The sequence below is a fragment of the Ranitomeya variabilis genome, chromosome 4, assembly GCF_051348905.1.
Source record: "Ranitomeya variabilis isolate aRanVar5 chromosome 4, aRanVar5.hap1, whole genome shotgun sequence".
Taxonomy (NCBI): Eukaryota; Metazoa; Chordata; class Amphibia; order Anura; family Dendrobatidae; genus Ranitomeya; species Ranitomeya variabilis.
Genome location: NC_135235.1, coordinates 259,287,386 through 259,305,373, shown reverse-complemented (window position 1 = coordinate 259,305,373; position 17,988 = coordinate 259,287,386). Strand labels below are relative to the sequence as shown.

The 17,988-nt window shown below is 42.7% G+C and overlaps 1 protein-coding gene across 1 annotated transcript; it reads left to right on the top strand.

The window, feature by feature from the left end:
- Nucleotides 1–1,229: 1,229 nt before the first annotated feature.
- Nucleotides 1,230–9,444, top strand: CIROZ (ciliated left-right organizer protein containing ZP-N domains). Its single transcript, XM_077257427.1, has 5 exons — nt 1,230–1,362; nt 2,911–2,995; nt 5,303–5,499; nt 6,130–6,253; nt 7,594–9,444. Exons 1-5 carry the CDS (start codon nt 1,303–1,305, stop codon nt 8,658–8,660), a joined length of 1,533 nt encoding a protein of 510 aa, XP_077113542.1. The 5' UTR covers nt 1,230–1,302; the 3' UTR covers nt 8,661–9,444.
- Nucleotides 9,445–17,988: the final 8,544 nt, after the last annotated feature.

The window sequence follows — 17,988 nt, the reverse complement described above, 5'->3', positions numbered from 1 at the left end:
AAAGAAGGTGGTGGCTGGCCCTGGGGCGCGGTAAATGACAGCCAGTTGGAGGTTGGAGGGGGAGTAGATGCGCACAGAGTGCACCTCAAAGGAAGGGAGGGTAACAGAGGGTGGCAGTGGGATTGGGGTGAAGGAGCAGTTATCTGACAGGAGAAAACCAACTCCTCCACCATGCTTGCTGCTGGGGCGGGGTGTGTGAGAAAGGTGGAAGCCACCGTAAGAGAGTGCAGCAGGGGAGGCCGTGTCAGAAGGGGTGAGCCAGGTTTCGGTGATGGCGAGGAAGGAAAGTTTGGTAGTAACAAAAAGATCATGGATGTAGGAAAGCTTGTTACAGACAGAGCGAGCGTTCCACAGAGCTCCTGTTAGTGGGACTGGGGAAGCGGGGGCTGGGCGAATGGGTATAAGGTTAGAGAGGTTACGGAAGTTTGTGATGGAGCGTGGATGGGAGGTAGAAATGACTGTGGGAATATGGTGAGGAGGACCAGGATTTGGAGAGATATCACCAGCAGTGAGAAGGAGCAGAGATAGTGTTAGCAGGTGGGAGCAGGAGAGAGCGTGAGGGGGCTGCCTGTGCTTTGAGACAGAGGATTGTATGTTAAGGAACAGTTCTGAGGAGGAGGTGAGATGGATGGGGAGGATTGAAGAGGAGATGAACAGTTCCTTACTTGGTGTGGGGATTGGGGGAGGTTGCAGAAAGTGAAAGATTATAGGGGTAAAAGTGACAACAAACAGAAACATTGTTTACAGTGACTGGCCAGTTACCTTCAGTTCCAATTCAGGTTTTAATTCTAATGTAATCCACACTTTTAGAACACACTGCTAGAAATCACACTGCAGACTAAAGTCCTGCGGACTTGTGCTATGCAATATATGGAAAACTAAGTGCGGTCAGGTGTGGAGCAGAGAGGAGTGGTCTCTGCTCATCTTGGTCAGAGAATTAAGGGTCGACCAGATGCATACAATCAAGACTAAGTAAACAAGGTCATAAATATCACACAGTAAGTTGGGGGTTAGCTGAAAGGCATACCATCACAATGCTAGGAGCAGGGGAAAGTCTATGCGCAAAGCTGGGTGATGTATTATGTGCGCTTCATGTAGGAGAGCTGGATGAACATACCATCACAATGCTAGGAGCAGGGGAAAGTCTATGCGCAAAGCTGGGTGATGTATTATGTGCGCTTCATTCATGCATGATACTTTGCTTTCAATCTAATTCTCTTATTTCAGGACTGGTTTTTACTATTTCGAGGGGAGATTGAGGTCTCTGTGGGGGACGCAAGTTTAATTGGTGTGGAAATAGAGATGAATAAATCCTATGTAACGGTAAAAGGACTGCGGGACCTGCTGCTGAGTTCCAGAGAGGTAATTTACAGATTATTTATAACTTCACTCAATATGACAGAGGCGGCACTGACAAAAATGGAGGCCAGCAGAATAGTGAGTGCAGCTCAGGAGTATAATACAGGATGTAACTCAGGATCAGTAATGTAATGTATGTACACAGTGACTGCTCCAGCAGAATAGTGAGCGCAGCTCTGGAGCATAATACAAGATAAACAGAGAAATGATCCAGCTGGAAGTGGAGGCAGTTCAGACTTTGTGAGACTTTATTAGACAACTAAAGCGATAAATAGTTCTTCAAAAAGAAAAATGTTTACATAGCAAACACCTGGCACACCAGTGAGGAGGATCAACGTGTTTCAACTAAGAAGTCTTACTCATGATCTACCAGGTAGATAATAATAATAATACAGGATGTAACTCAGGATCAATAATGTAATGTATGTACACAGTGACTGCACCAGCAGAATAGTGAGTGCACCTCTGGGGTATAATACAGGAGGTAACTCAGGATCAGTAATGTAGTGTATGTACACAGTGACTGCACCAGCAGAATAGTCAGTGCAGCTCTGGGGTATAATACAAGATGTAACTCAGGATCAGTAATGTAATGTATGTACACAGTGACTGCACCAGCAGAATAGTCAGTGCAGCTCTGGGGTATAATACAGGAGGTAACTCAGGATCAGTAATGTAATGTATGTACACAGTGACTGCACCAGCAGAATCAAGTTTAAAGAACAAGACGAGCACTCTCGCTAATGGTGGTGCAGACTGTACATGGAGGGATACTCCAGACTGTAGTTATATAACAACAGTCGCACTCAAAGAAAGATTTTCAAAGATTTTAACTGAACAAACGTGGTTTTCTTTATTACAAACACCAAAATAAAGTATCACCGCAGTGTTTCAAGGTATGTAACGTTTCGACCCACAGGGTCTTTTTCAAACCTTTAGACTGTAGGAGCAGAGTGAAGGATAAAGGTCCCTGACACACCACCACCGCAGACACCAGTTCCTCCGCTGCCATAGCCCCAAACGGGACTCCTGCACTGATCCAGGGACCTTTATCCTTCATTCTGCTCCTACAGTCTAAAGGTTTGAAAAAGACCCTGTGGGTCGAAACGTTACCTACCTTGAAACACTGCGGTGATACTTTATTTTGGTGTTTGTAATAAAGAAAACCACGTTTGTTCAGTTAAAATCTTTGAAAATCTTTCTTTGAGTGCGACTGTTGTTATATAACTGCACCAGCAGAATAGTCAGTGCAGCTCTGGAGTATAATGGAGGATGTAACTCAGGATCAGTAATGTAATGTATGTACACAGTGACTGCACCAGCAGAATAGTGAGCGCAGCTCTGGAGTATAATTCAAGATGTAACTCAGGATCGGTAATGTAACGTATGTACACAGTGACTGCACCAGCAGAATAGAGAGTGCAGCTCTGGAGTATAATACAGGATGTAACTCAGTCCATATTGGTTTGGTGTTAATATGACTATTTCTAGCAGTCGTTGTAAGAATCCTTAAAGTATTTATCATGTGATGCATTACAATGTGTTTTCTAGTTCTTGGACAGACAGGCGGAGGTGCTTCCCCTGTGGATTGGACATGGGGTTTATGTATATTCTCTAGAAGCTTCCTGCCCTTTGGGTAAGTGACACTGGGAGATGTATAAAACTAATGCCAGATTTCAAGTTTCATTTTTCAGAGTTCTTTGGGGACGCAGTAGCAATCTGATTGTTAAATCCATTTTTTATTTGTTTTCATCACACATAAAAAGCGACACAAACAAAAAAAAAAACATATTGACTGTTGTGTTTGATTAAAAAGCAAACCTGGGTGACTGGGAAAATATGAACAAAATAGGTTGATTGTTCTAATATACTAAACACATGATAAAACCTGCCAGACATTATGACCATTTGGAGAAAAACAAATACCAATAAAGGAAAACTGAACTTGAAATCATACAGTTCCAGCCTTGTCACTTGCATGTAGGCTCTGATACAGGTGTTTCTCACAAAACTAGAATATCATCAAAAAGTTAATTTCAGTTCTTCAATACAAAAAGTGAAACTCCTATATTATATAGAGTCATTGCACACAGAGCGATCTATTTCACGTGTTTATTTCTGTTAATGTTGATGATTATGGCTTACAGCCAATGAAAACCCAAAAGTCATTATCTCAGTAAATTAGAATACTTTATAACACCAGCTTGTAAAAATGATTTTAAAATCTGAAATGTTTCCTACTAAAATGTATGTTCAGTAAATGCCCTCAATACTTGGTCGGGGCTCCTTTTCCATCAATTACTGCATCATTGCGGCGTGGCATGGAGGCAATCAGCCTGTGGCACTGCTGAGGGGTTATGGAAGCCCAGGTTGCTTTGATAGCAGCCTTCAGCTCGTCTGCATTGTTGGGTCTGGTGTCTCTTGACAATACCCTATGGATTCTCTTTGGGATTAAGGTCAGGCGAGTTTGCTGCCAATCAAGCACAGTGATACTGTTGTTTGTAAACCAGGTATTGGTACTTTTGGCAGTGTGGACAGGTGCGAAGTCCTGCTGGAGAATTAAATTTCCATCTCCAAAAAGCTTGTCGGCAGAGGGAAGAATGAAGTGTTCTAAAATTTCCTGCTAGACTGCTGAGCTGACTTTGGTCTTGATAAAACACAGTGGACCTACACCAGCAGATGACATGGCTCCCCAAACCATCACTGATTGTGGAGATTTCACACTAGACCTCCAGCAGCTTGGATTGTGGCCTCTCCACTCTTCCTCCAGACTCTGGGACCTTGATTTCCAAATGAAATGCAAAATTTACTTTAATCTGAAAACACCACCTTGGACCACTGACAACAGTCCGGTTCTTTTTCTCCTTGGCCCAGGTAAGAAGCTTCTGGCGTTGTCTATTGGTCATGAGTGGCCTGACACCAGGAATGTGACACTTGTAGCTCATGTCCTGGATACGTCTCTGTGTGGTGGCTCTTGAATCAATGACTCCAGCAGCAGTCCACTCCTTGTGAATCTCCACCACATTATTGAATGGCCTTTTCTTAACAATCCTTTCAAGGCTGCAGTTATCCCGGCTGCGTGTGCACCTTTTTCTACCACACTTTTTCCTTCCACTCCACTTTCCATTAATATTCTTGGATACAGCACTCAGTGAACAGCCGGCTTCTTTAGCAATGACCTTTTGTGGCTTCCCCTCCTTGTGGAATGTGTCAGTGACTGCCTTCTGGACATCTGTCAGGTCAGCAGTCTTCCCCATGATTGTGGAGCTACTGAAACAGACTAAGGGACCTTTTTAAGCCTTTGCAGGTGTTTTTTGTTAATTATTCTAATTTACTGAGATAATTACTTTTGGGTTTTCATTGGCTGTAAGCGATAATCATCAACATTAACTGAAATAAACACGTGAAATAGATCACTCTAATGACTCTAAATAATGAGTTTCACTTTTTGTATTGAAGAACTGAAAGAAATTAACTTTTGGATGATATTCTAATTTTGTGAGAAGCACCTCTACCTCCCCATCATTGAGGCTTGTGAGTTGACTACTGCAGTTCCCATTTGCATTGTGGCTGTATTGACAATGTACCATATTGTGACTTCCTATACACTTATCTTATGTGTTAGTTCACGTCTTATGTTGTGTCCAGCTATAATTATGTTCTACATGTTTTTTACTGTCTTCCGCAGTGCCACCACTATACCAACCATGTGTCTAATAAAGTTTTTTTTCTCCGGATAATAACGGCATGATTTATGACCAGACAGTTTGGTTTTTCTTTATTGGTATTTGTTGTATTAGATGTAGATTACCCCCTTTCCAAATAAAAGCCGCCTGGCAAGGAGTTTGACCTTCCAGTGATCATGTTGTGGCCACTGCAGGGAGACGTAGCATTACCCGGCTGACTCTGGTCCCTATAACTTGATGTTACTTTCCTCCACAAGTGACGCGGGGCCCAGGAGCAGAAGTCACATTCCACATCCCAAAGCAGCGCATGGGTTTAGTAAAAAGAGGGTCATACAGCACAGAAACCGTGACCCTGAAGAACATTGTGGTTTTACCCCCTATTAACGTCACCGTGACTGAGAACAAACACTTTGTGATGGTGAACGCCCAGGCTGCCGACCTTCTCCGATCACAGGTGAACTTTTACCATTTTGGTTACTGAACACTGCAACTTTTAAGCATCAGACGTCTATTTTTCACATATGTGTTCAATCTCTGGTTTTCACAGATACAACATGCACCCATTCTAACCGATTGAGATGTTCAAGTCTGTTTTTTTTGTGAAACTTGTGTCCGCAAAAAAAATAAATAAATAAATTTAGAGACATGCCCATTATTGATTGGAATTGCAAATCAAACTCACCCATCATCAATGAGATCGTGACCATCACAGAAACCACAAGGATTGCATCAGTGTGCTCCCCCCGATTAACATTGCAATTAATAGGAGAAACGTTGCAATTTATTGAATTTTATCATAAGTGAAAATCACTAATGGTAAAAACTGATACTGACCAAACACTGATGACACCCGGACTTGTATTTTACATATGTGAGAAACACCCGACGGCTAAATCAGGCCTTATGTTTGGTATAATATAGCAAAACAAATCTGCACCAAAAAAAAAAAAAACATAAGAAAACATTTTTTTTTATTATTTTATTGTGTGTACTGATCATAGCCAACACTATATAACTCTTCATGTGTCCTTAACGTTAACAATAAGTGGAAATATATATTTATATATCTTTCCTCGCCTTAAAGGATTGCATTACGCGAGATAACAGACAGGGGATCCAGGATTTTTACAGTTTGGATCTAGTGCTGGAATTTGCAGAAATTGCTCATCCAATGAATTGGACGCTAGAAAACTATTACGAGTGCACAGGTGAGAACGCTGGAAACAAGCAGATGAGGGGGTGGCAATTTTTTTTAGGGTTTGCCAATTAAAAATAAAAAAGTAAGATAAAGCATTCAGTGTGCAGTCTGAAGGTCATATAACAAAGAGTCGTGGGACTTATAAGCTGCGATGTTGGGCCAGCGGACGGCTTGTGGTGTGGTTACATTGACTGATTGTGTGGTGCTCGTCTTATGTCACCATGGCAGACCAATATCATTTAGCCCTTAGGGTATGTGCACACGCTGCGGATTCTGCTGCGGATCCGCAGCAGATTTGACGCTGCGGATCCGCAGCAGTTTTCCCAAAGTTTACAGTATCATGTAAACCTATGGGAAAAAAAAAACCGCTGTGCACAAACTGCGGAAAATTCCGCGCGGAAACGCAGCGGATTATTTTCCGCAGCATGTCAATTCTTCCTGCGGATTCCGCAGCGGTTTTCAACCAGCACCAATAGGAAAGTACAGTTGAAAACCTGCAGAGGAATCCACAGAAGAAACCGCAAGAAAATCCGCAGTGAAAACCGCAGTGGTTTTGCACTGCGGATTTTCCAAATCCGCTGCGGAGAAATCCGCAGCAGAATCCGCAACGTGGGAACATACCCTAAAGGGTAATTACTTAGCCTAAAAAGAAAGGCAGCAGTCAGTGACAGCCATGGTGCCAGGCACAGTGTCCCGCACACCGTACCAGCTCAGCCCATCACACTTACTCAGTACATACCTTGACATTCTCCTAATAAATGTACTAAGCCTGGTATTATACTCAATTATCTTACCACAAATCCAAGCTCAGCATAATGTAGGGGCAGAGAACCAGATTCCAGCGATAAGTCATTCACTGTGCTGTGTATTGTTTCAATAAAATCACTGTTTTATCAGCAGGAGATTATCACTAGAGCATTCTGGACTCTGCTTTATCTGCAGAAGACAAAACTGTAGTTCTATCACAACTGCTGCACCCTGTACACTAAGTGATACATCACTGGATTTAGGGTCTCTACCCCTACATCATGTTAGTGTCATATTATATAGCAAATACAATATTGTATATGGAAGTAGCTGCTCCTAGTTTGCACCTGTTCACATTAGCTTGGAAGTTGCCAGTCAGTCTTTTTGGCCATATTATATAGCAAAAACCTGTAGATAGATTCCCTTTAATAAGTGCAGCAGAAAAGTCACATTTTGCACACTTTTAGGACACGTAATGGTGCAGTTTATGCCAAGAAGTAGTCCAAATATATTGACAAGTGTGTACCATTTACACAGTGAAACATTAATGTGTGTCAATAATAAGTGGCCTAATAAAAGAATTCATGAACTGTGTTATTCCAGGGCCGACGTCAGACGCAGTCCAGCAAGAAACTGGCTCTAAAAACAACGAAAAAGTGGAAACATCTGCAAATAACACAGTGACCGGCACATTAACAGAGGAAAACAATGCAATTCAATCCAATGCAGAATATCCATTATCTTCAGGTGCTGATCCGAGTAGATCGGATAATATTACATCTGCACTGAACAAAGCAACAGAAGATGATTTTAAAGAGGGATCTGTCGAAGACTTGGACATCAGTGGGTCGGGAGACGACAAAGACAAGAGTTCTGAGCAGATCAGTGCAACTGAAATGACTGAACTGGGAAACCTAACGTTAAATATCACTAATGGCTCCTGGACTTTGGTCACCAAACAGCCAGGTCCCCCGGAACGTCTCCAAGACAAACACGGCGAGATCTCCAACGTTCCTCTTTCCAACTCAACTGTGACTGAGGAGTCAAAAAAATTAAGATCAACCAACGTGACTTCTACATTGGCAACTACAACTTGTTCCCTTGAAATTGGAGGGAAACATAAGACATCTAACATGGAATCTTCAGAGGAGGCGAGACGGACAGTGGTCCATTCATTTGTGATCGGGGATGGAGGATCGGAGGCATCTTCAGCCGTCGTTAAGCAGAAAGACACCATAAACCCAAGGAATTCTCAACAAGTTTCTAGTAAGCAAAGTCCTTCAGAAAAAAGGGCAAAAGATGATGCGGACCTGTGGGAAGTGCTGATTGGAGACACACTTATGGAACTTTTAGATGAGACAACAAGAGATGGGTTTCTATCACCTATGTATAGACATCGCGCATCGAGCAGAAGAGACACCGGGTCTTTAGAAAAAGCTAAAACTGAAAAGGTTCCGGAGAAGAAGACGGATGAAACTTCTGGCTCATCAGTAACACCTCAAAGGAGATCAGCGAGAGATCTACAGCACATGTCTGAGGATGGCGTCCTCTCCAGCAGCCATATAGACTGGCGGATATACGGAAGTCCTCACGAGGACCTGCTATATAATACGAGAAGTGATGACATAGAGATGATCAGGTCCGCAGAGCAACTCATAGTGGAGGAGTGAGCGGATAATGCGGAACATTTGTATGGTAAATGTATCTACGGCCATTAGTCCTTGTCGTACATGTGCTGTACGCTTTTTATATGGACAGGACACACACTTTTTGTTATTCATTTTTTTGTAATCGGATGGTTCACCAGAAAAAAAAAAAAAATAGTAGATGTCTTGCTATGGTCCATTTTGCAAACAGAACTCTCCCTCACTGGATCTGTACGTGGTCCTTTTTTCATGGTCCAGTTTCTAGGAGACGCTTGTAACCAGATGACATACGGGTGGTACAACAGGGATGCAAAGAACGCAAACACACGGAAAAAAAGTGACCATCACACACATAAAAAAAAAAAATAATAATAATAAAATGTTCCATTTTTGGTGGACACAATATGGACAGGTATGAATAAAGCCTTACCAATACACTGTTATTTCTAGTATTAAAAGAAAAAATATATTTTCTGTATTTTTCTACAAATTTCAGGGAGATTGCATGGTCAATTAAAAAAAACAAAAAGACAAAGCACATCTGAATTTTATTTGATCCCACCTTGCTTCTGCACTAAAGAATATATTACAAGACTTCTTAAAAGGGGTTTTCTGGTCAAATTTATCAGAAAAAAAAGGTCCATCCTTGCCCCCACTTATTAACCCAATTCCTTACTGTTTATCCATTCTCGCGGCCCTACCTGATAATGCAGCCCAGTCCCACTCATGTTTGTGGAGGCTGTGGTGTTCGCTGGAGTCTACAGTCCCCTTTGCATTAGTGATCGCTGGGGTCAGACCTTCCTGATCAAACAATACCTAAATAATATTTTATCTTTCCCTTTAAGCTCCTAATATGTTACTAGATTTCACTAGATTATCATGAGACCTTGTGGTCCTTTGTGAATAGTTTCCTTTAAGAAAGTTTTTCAAAGTAGCACCTAAAAAAAAGTTAACACCAGGTTGCTCAGTTTGCAGTATGACCAGTAGAGGGCAGCACAGCACCATGCGTTACCCAGCGTATAACGCAGAATTCTCAGAAATCCACAGAATATAGAAATAAATTATCAAACAATTTAAAGCCTCGGTGCAATCATCTGCTCGGCTGAGATTTTGGGTCCTCGCGGAGCTACCTGCATTGTGTTCCTTTCTCTCCTGGATTGAATGTTTTTACATTATTGATATCACCCGTTGCCTAAAGCAAAACAATACTTGTCTATGGGGGGACGGTACGGTCTCGGAGATACTTAGCAATTAATGATCTGCATTCCAGCTTTTTGGGGAATAAGTGTGTTAATTATTACATTTCTTATTACTTTCATGAATGTTGAATGTGCTCTGTTCAATCTTCCCCAGTCCTGTGTGAACAAGAAAAATAATGTGATTCAATGTAAAATAAGGCCTTCTCATCTACTGCAATCAGTAATCTTCTGTCTCAAATGTTGATTATAGATTTTAAAGCATACCTTACATTTCACACGACTTTTTAGAATAAGCCGTCATGTGTAGGCTATAATAGAGCTGTGCTGAGCAGTGTAGATGTGAATCCAGTTCTGGGGTGAGATAAAACACTTACTTGAAAGCAGCTGCATGGAAGACATTGTGTGTTACCTTCCTCCATAGCTGGATTTGAAGCTGCATACAGAGTATGTGTATACACCAAGCTTTCTCCTGGCGAAGTTGCTTCTGAAAAAAAGCCGGTGGTCTAATTTCTGGAGCGGTTTTGCCGGCAATTTTGCCGTCTGCATCTTTTATTCTATATGTTAAACTGTAAATAGTAAGATTGAACATTACTTCTTTTAACCACTTCACAGTTTCCAAAACCTGAAGCGAATAAAATAAGTAACAACCGACTGAGTATGGGCGCAGCAATGTAGTTTTGATTTTGCTGTGCATTCTTACCCTTTTTCAGCCAGATTCTGCTTCAAAAAGATGTGTACACATACCCTTGCTGGAAAGCCGCAGCGCTGCTCGGTGGGTCTCTCTGCCACTCTGTTACTCTGCTTCTCTTTCCTTCTCGCCCTCCATTCTCCATAGACTTTAATTGGCAGCTGAAACCGATCCGTCAGCGAGCTGTCAGCTCCTTTTTTTTATGCACCGGTAAGTGGCATTTCACCAATTTTTCAGAGTGCATCAGATGATCGGTTCAAGAGACAGGGGAGAGGAGAAGAGGAAAAAGAAAAAAAAAAAAAGCATATTTCTGTAAAACTATATACTAGAAAGTTTGATAAATTCACTAGTGTTACAGATTTATGCAACGTTAATGGAAAGGACAGCGACCATTAAGCACAGGTATCTCAGAAAAGGATTCCAAATCTGGAAGTCGGTAGGTCGCACTGCCTTGGTTCGGAGTCCAGTCCTCTGTGGCAGCCGGTCTTCACTTCCGCACCCGGCATCATGGACACCTCTGGTGCTTACTACGTCTGGAGAGTTACGATGTCACGTGAAGTTGCAAATATTTCTCATCACTTAGTCCCTAGTCACACCTATGTTAGAAGCATACTTTAGGTTAGGAAGGTAAACAGTATACTTGGACCATAGATACCTACAGTATGTGCACATTAATTGCTTATATATTGTGCATATTTTAGCTTAAAATAAAATGGTTAAAAAAAAAAACACAAGTTCAGATTTGTTCCTGGCCACCAAGCTGAAATTCTGCCTCAATGCACAGTTCTATTTCACTAAGTGACACCATATTCACTGTCAGAATAATAAAAAAAAAGTCAGCAGCAAATTGTAGGCTAATCTTATCAGATTTTCACTGCAGATTTCATTAATTGCAATTCATACATTCTTGAAACACGGACTGTACTCAGACCTGTCCTCACCATGGATCACGCACGGCCTGTCTCATATATGCTGTGACCAAGTCACTGGTAAAGTACTGCAGAGGAGATATGTAATGGTGTCAGTGAAATAATAGCCAGAGTTTTTCCTCCAGCACACTAAGTACTGGAGGGGGTTAAGCTAATTTGTTATAATGGGCTGGCTTTTATGTGGACATCCATAGAGTGGGTGGGAGGATGTCCACCTTATCTCCACCCCAGGGTGTGGTCTGGAGCCTTAATTGTTGACGTCCAGAGGTAGTACTAGTTAGCATTCGGTAGGAGAGTGGAGCTCCAGTGCATTGTGTCCTGAGAATGAAAGCTGAACCTTTGGATGCCGATTACTGCTAAACGGGTGGATTTCCGGCACATGAATGGACTGTGTACTATTTGGTTTTAATTTTCCTGTTTTGCCCTGGGGGGCCGTGTTTACTTTGCCCTCATCGTGGTTTGTGCCATGTATACATAATAAACCCGTGAAAGGACTTAAAGAGACAGTGTTCCTGTACCTACCTCTGTGTCAGCTGAGTGAACCGCTCTTCTACAATGCTTAAGAGAGAAGGAGATCAGGCAGTCGTCGGGTCGGGTACTGAGATCCGAGCACAGTCTGTTCTATGGAATTGTGAAAACGGACTAACTTCCCCACTAAAAATCAACACCGAAATCCACATCCAGTGCATGCAGATTTTTATCCTGGATTTTGGTGCAGATTTTAGGAATTTTTTTTTAATGCTGTGTGCACACATACCCATGACCTCCTCTTTCTAATGAATTGATCATGCAATCACAACAAAAAAAAATTCATGAAAAAAAAAAAAAAAAAAAATGAAAATCATGGAATTAATGAAATACATGAAAGGTTTAACTATTTTCCATTCTGGATACCTTCATGTCATTTATCAATCCTTCTGCCTTCTTTAATAATAAAACAACTTATAAACCCGTGTGATCAAATATGCCGACAATTCTGTGATATTAATGTCGGAGCAGCGTCTTCACCTCCGGCGGGGATTGTATTTTGTGCTTTTTTTTTATAAAAGGAATCATAATTTTAATTCCCACCGTTTAACCCTTTGTACGTGCCATGTCTCATTAGCGCTACCCATTTATTCTAATACCCAGTCTGGGGCCTATAAAATGGAATTAAAAATGTTTCTAACATAATTGTAAGCTGGACCATCAGTTTTATTATGTCTATATGGCAGGTACCAGGACACACAATCCAGCCATTTAAAATATTAAAAAAAAGAAGAAAAATCCCCCAGTCCGTGCTGAAAACGCGCTTCTGCTAATTGCAACTTATTGCAGTTCCTGAAGATGTTTTCATAATTTTTAATTTCTTAAATAATGAGACGTGTGATTGCTGGGGACACAGGAGGACACTAAGGTTGAAATGAACTTGAAGGTTGCTGATATTGCAGAAGTTAAGAAAAAAAAAATAAGAGCAAAGAAATGACTGAAGCGTCTCCAAACTTACGGCAAACACACCTTGCTATAAAATATACCATGGGGTACGGTACGGGCAACAACCAATAGACAAGGAAGAGCTGCAGTATAGGTAGAGGGGCTAAAAGGCAAAAGTATCCCGCCAAGCTGGGGCTCGTCACATCCACAGGTGGTGAAAACGCTAAGAATTTTACAATTGGATTTACAGCAGGAAAATCTGCAGCGTAGTAAAGCCGCAGCAAAGTAGATGAGATCACAAAATCTGCAGCGGAAATTAAACTTGTGGAGCAGATTTTAAAAGGGTATATTCACACAGGTTGATTTTCTTTACAGATTTTCTAGCTTTGATAAAAGGATGAAAACTGCATTATAACTCTGCAGCATACACGGCCATGCTGTGGACTGAGGATGTAAAGTGTAGTTACTAATGCCGGTACAGGGATTGCACAGAAATCCGAGGCAGAACAGCAGCGGCTCCTCAGTCCCCGATGGATGAACCCTACGGATCAAAGATGAGAATATAACTAATGGTCTCTATAAAGTACAGACCTGCACAGCGAGAGGCAGAGTCACTACTGCCGGTCCACTGGTGGTCTGTGTGCCGCCATTGTGTGCTTCTCTAGGGCAGCAGTGCTGTGAAGCCCTCCGCTATGTGACACACAATGAAACCTGACAATTTGCTTTCTCTTGAATTGGGTATTTCTGTATATGACAGAAAAAAAACCCTCTGAATAAATAATAATAAATAAATAATAATTAATAATAATAATAAATAAATATAATAATAATAATAAAGTCCCTCTTCTACGGGTGCCATATTACATCTGCATACAATCCAGAGCCTGGAGACCACCAGGCAGAGAACCATGGACGCTTCCTATGACACTTTTCTCTGCTGGGACCAAAGACCCTCAGTAAGTGACAACGTAACACTGTCTCCCCATATTCACCAGTGGTGACTCTGCCGATCAGATTGCCTGTTAGGCAATTCCTGCATGGTTTCCGACTGTCAAACAGTCACAAGACATACAGCCGCAAGGACGCAAGCATTTTTTTCAAGCACCCCGAAGTCACTTGGTTAGCACATGAGCATGCTCAGATAACACCTTATCCCAGCACGTTCGCTCATCACTAGTTCCCTTCAAATATCGGCCCGATCCTTCAGAGTGAATGTAGTTGTACATGTTCCCTCCTATTTCTATCCAACTGCAATCTGGGTTACGTTATGGAGTCAATTGTGTATCACTGGCGCTCTCTGGTCATTCATTAAGGACCTTTCAGCAGCATTATTGCACCGGATTGAAACCAAAGATGGGGGGTGAAGTATTAGCAGCTATCACAGCGCTGTCATGGACCGGCGGGGGTACGATCGCTCCGGGGAGGCCTCTCCTGTTCTGCACATGTTGAGTGGAAGAGACTTGGGAACAGGAAGTTGCACAGATTGGGCCAAATCGTTTTATTTATGTGGTTTTTCATAATCCTTTGGATTAAATTTCAGAAAATTTCACAGTTAGAGTTGTACAAAGAAAAAGTTTCCTTTTATGTTCGCATTTTAAAGAAAAAAACATAACAAAGCATGGAGTGGAAACAGATGTGCTTCCCAGGATCCAGATGTGGCACGTGTGAAGGAAGGCGGAAAGGGAAAAACAGCGGAAAAACAGTAGCAAGATTAACATGTGCTGCCTACAGCAGTGCCGATATCTGGAGGAATCCACCAGAGGTTAATAGAGGACATATTGAGATAATTAGCTTCATGTAGAGCCGAAAACTAGTAAACAGCAAACTACTTAAAGGGACAGGCAACGTGGAAAAGTAAGAGAAGATGGTCTGTGCAGATCTGATCAAAACTACGACACTTGTACACACAGGCGCACTGAACATCCAGCAATCCTGCCAGCTTGAGAGCAGTGCTAACAAGTTCTATAGCGAACAGCTTGCAAGCGTGCGCTCCTTGCCTACGAAACCAGCAACAAGCTGTAAAATAGATTATTAAAAATGACTCCGTTCTTGCAAAATTAGATTATTATTTTAAATTATGGGGTAATTGCAAAGTTGCTTGTTTGCACTTCGCAATTTTATCTATTTACCCCTGATGTGGAAATTGTGTGAAACATGCGTCAGGCTGGCCAGGCTTCTTCCGTACCTTACCTCTGGATGGTATTATTATATCTGACTCTGTATTTTACATGTACATGGTTTTACTATACAGGTATATGCGCTTTCATTACCAGTATGGCTGCCACCTCTGGTGTCACACATATACATATAGTTATCCTTAAATTTGGTTTATTCTGGAGGTTTTTACAACACCTGCCACCTAGGCCATATTTCTCCTCTTTGTGCCCACAACCTACTTACATTCTCCTACCTCTCCAGGTCCACAATCTCCACTCCACAAACTTGCACATCCTCGCAGAAATCGCAAACACCTTGACCTACACTCACTGTCTAAGTCCCTTTTCTGCTATCACGTTATATAACACCACAACAGCTGCAGCTCTCAAATAGGTCGCCCCCTCACACATACAAAAGCTCGCACAATCAACAGGCAACCCTGGCACACCAGCCTGACTAAAGAACTGAGGCGGGCCTTCCAGGGTTGCTGAGCGGGGATGGAAAAGATCCAGTTTCAATGAACACTTCATCACAATCAAATTGTCACGACTCTGTTGTCGGGTATCCCAGGGTCAGGTGCTCCTTCCCTGTCCCTAACGCTAGAGGTGCCCTGACTATGCCAGTTTCCCAGATTACTTCTAATTGTGAAGATGCCGGGGTCACGTACCTTGCCGAGCTCCGGAATTCACCCTCAGTTGGTTCCCTTCCCCTACCCAGGGAAGAGGGGAGTAATAGTGTATGGCTATGGCTACCTCCTCTCAGCTAACGACTTTGCCTCATTTTTCAATCACAAAATTGATTACAACAGAATAAGCTGTGGCCTACAGTCCCCACAGTCCCACTTCATAACTACTCAGCCCACCTCCTCCAAAACCAGCTTCTCTGCCATTACAGAAGATCAACTTTCCTCTTTGCTATTCAGATCACAACTCACCACCTGTGAACTTGACCTGATCCTGTCCAACCTCACCCCAAACCTCACCACAGTCTTCATCCCAAGCCTAACCCTTCTCTTCAACCTATCACTAAGGCTTCTTTTACACTTACCATGGTTTTGCATCCAGTTTTTGCATCCCCAAAAGATTTCTATGGGGCCGCAATAATCCCATGGTGTGCCGTATGGCTGTGAGGGCCGTATTTACGGCCATGAAAAAAGATAGTGCCTGTTCAATCTTCTCCCCGGCTTATGGACATGACCCCCATTGAAAATCAATGGGGCCGCAAAAATAACGGAAGCTTGTTTTTGCGGTGCACCGTGACTTCCGGTTTTGCAGAACGCCTTTATTTTCCCAATACTTTTTCCGGAATATTGGAAACCTGAAAAACGGCGATCCTCAAGTTTTTTGCTGTCTGTTATTGCGGCAGACCGTGAAAATTGTGGCGATATGGCCCGCAAAAAAGTCCCGCAATAACGGGCCACAAAAATCCCGGTAAGTGTAAAAGAAGCCCAACAATTGGTCTTTCCTTCATGCTTCAAAACATGCCTCAATCACACCCAACCTCAAAAAGCTCTCCCTTGACCCATCCTCTTTGTTTAGCTATCATCCATATTACTTCTTCACTATGCCTCATAACTACTGGAACAGCAAGTCCATCTTGAACTGTCTTCCCACCTCTCCTCCTGCTCCCTCTTTGACCACTTACAATCTGGCATCCGATCACATCATTCCATTGAAACTGCTTTGACTAAAGTCACCAATGACCTACTAGCTGCCAAATCCAAGCAACACTACTCTGTCCTCCTCCTGGACCTGTCCTCTGCCTTCGACACAGTAGACCATTCCCGCTTACTACAGATTCTCTCATCTATAGAAAACACAGACTTGGCATTATCTTGGATCTCTTCAAACCTAACAGACCGGACATTCAGTGTCTTCCATATCACCCCCTATCTGTCGGTGTCCTGCAAGGTTCAGTTCTAGGACCCCTGCTCTTCTCCACCTACACCTTTGGCCTGGGACAGCTCCCACGGCTTTCAGTATCACCTCTATGCTGATGACAAACAGATCTCTCTCTTTGGACCTGATATTACCTCCTTACTAACCAGAATCAGACAATGTCTTTCCGTTATTTAAACTTCCTTTTCTGATAGATTTCTAAAACTTTACATGGACAAACCAGTATTCATCATCTTTCCCCCCCATCTCACTCAACCTCCCCACTATACCCATCCATCATCGGCAATGGCTGCCCACTCTCCTCAGTCCCACAAGTTCACTGCCTCAGGGTAACCCTTGCTCTGCCTCAGGGTAAAACATGACTCTGATCTCTCCTTCAAACCACATATCCAAGCCCTTTCCACCACCTGTCAACGCCAACTCAAAAATATTTCCTGCATCCGCATATTCCTTAACCAATAGTCTGCAAAAACACTAGTCCATGCCCTCATCATCGCCCACCTTGACTACTGCAACCTCCTGCTCTGTGGCCCTTTAACACTCCCGCACCCCTCCAATCTATCCTAAATAATTCTGCCTGGCCAAGTTTCCGTCCCCCCCGCTATTCCCCGCTCTGTCAATCTCTGCATTGGAACCCCATTACCCAGAGACTCCAGTTCAAAACCATAACCATGACATACTAAGCCATCCACCTGTCTCCTCCATCCATCTGTAACCTCGTCTCCTGGTACCTACCTGCACGCAACCTCCGATCCTCACAAGATCTCCTTCTCTACTCCCCTCTTATCTCTTCTTCCCACAATCGCATACAAGATTTCTCTCGCGCATCACCCCTACTCTGGAACGCTCTACCCCAACATGTGAGATTCTTGCCTACTGTGCAAACCTTAAAAAGGAACCTGAAGACAGACCTCTTCTGAAAAGCCTACAACCTGTAGTAACCCTAGTTCTACCATACTTCTGCAAGACCAGCTCTGACCTCACCTACTGTGTCCTCACCCATCCCTTGTAGATTGTGAGCCCTCGCAGGCAGGGTCCTCTCCTCCTGGACCAGTCCGTGACTCGTTT

What these genes read in the sequence shown, in the direction of transcription:
- CIROZ (XM_077257427.1), top strand. Translation starts at nt 1,303, where the DNA reads ATGAATAAATCCTATGTAACGGTAAAAGGACTGCGGGACCTGCTGCTG. An exon ending in AGAAGCTTCCTGCCCTTTGG is followed by an intron (nt 2,996 to 5,302) that starts GTAAGTGACACT and finishes TTCCTCCACAAG; the next exon opens with TGACGCGGGGCCCAGGAGCA. An exon ending in AAACTATTACGAGTGCACAG is followed by an intron (nt 6,254 to 7,593) that starts GTGAGAACGCTG and finishes GTGTTATTCCAG; the next exon opens with GGCCGACGTCAGACGCAGTC.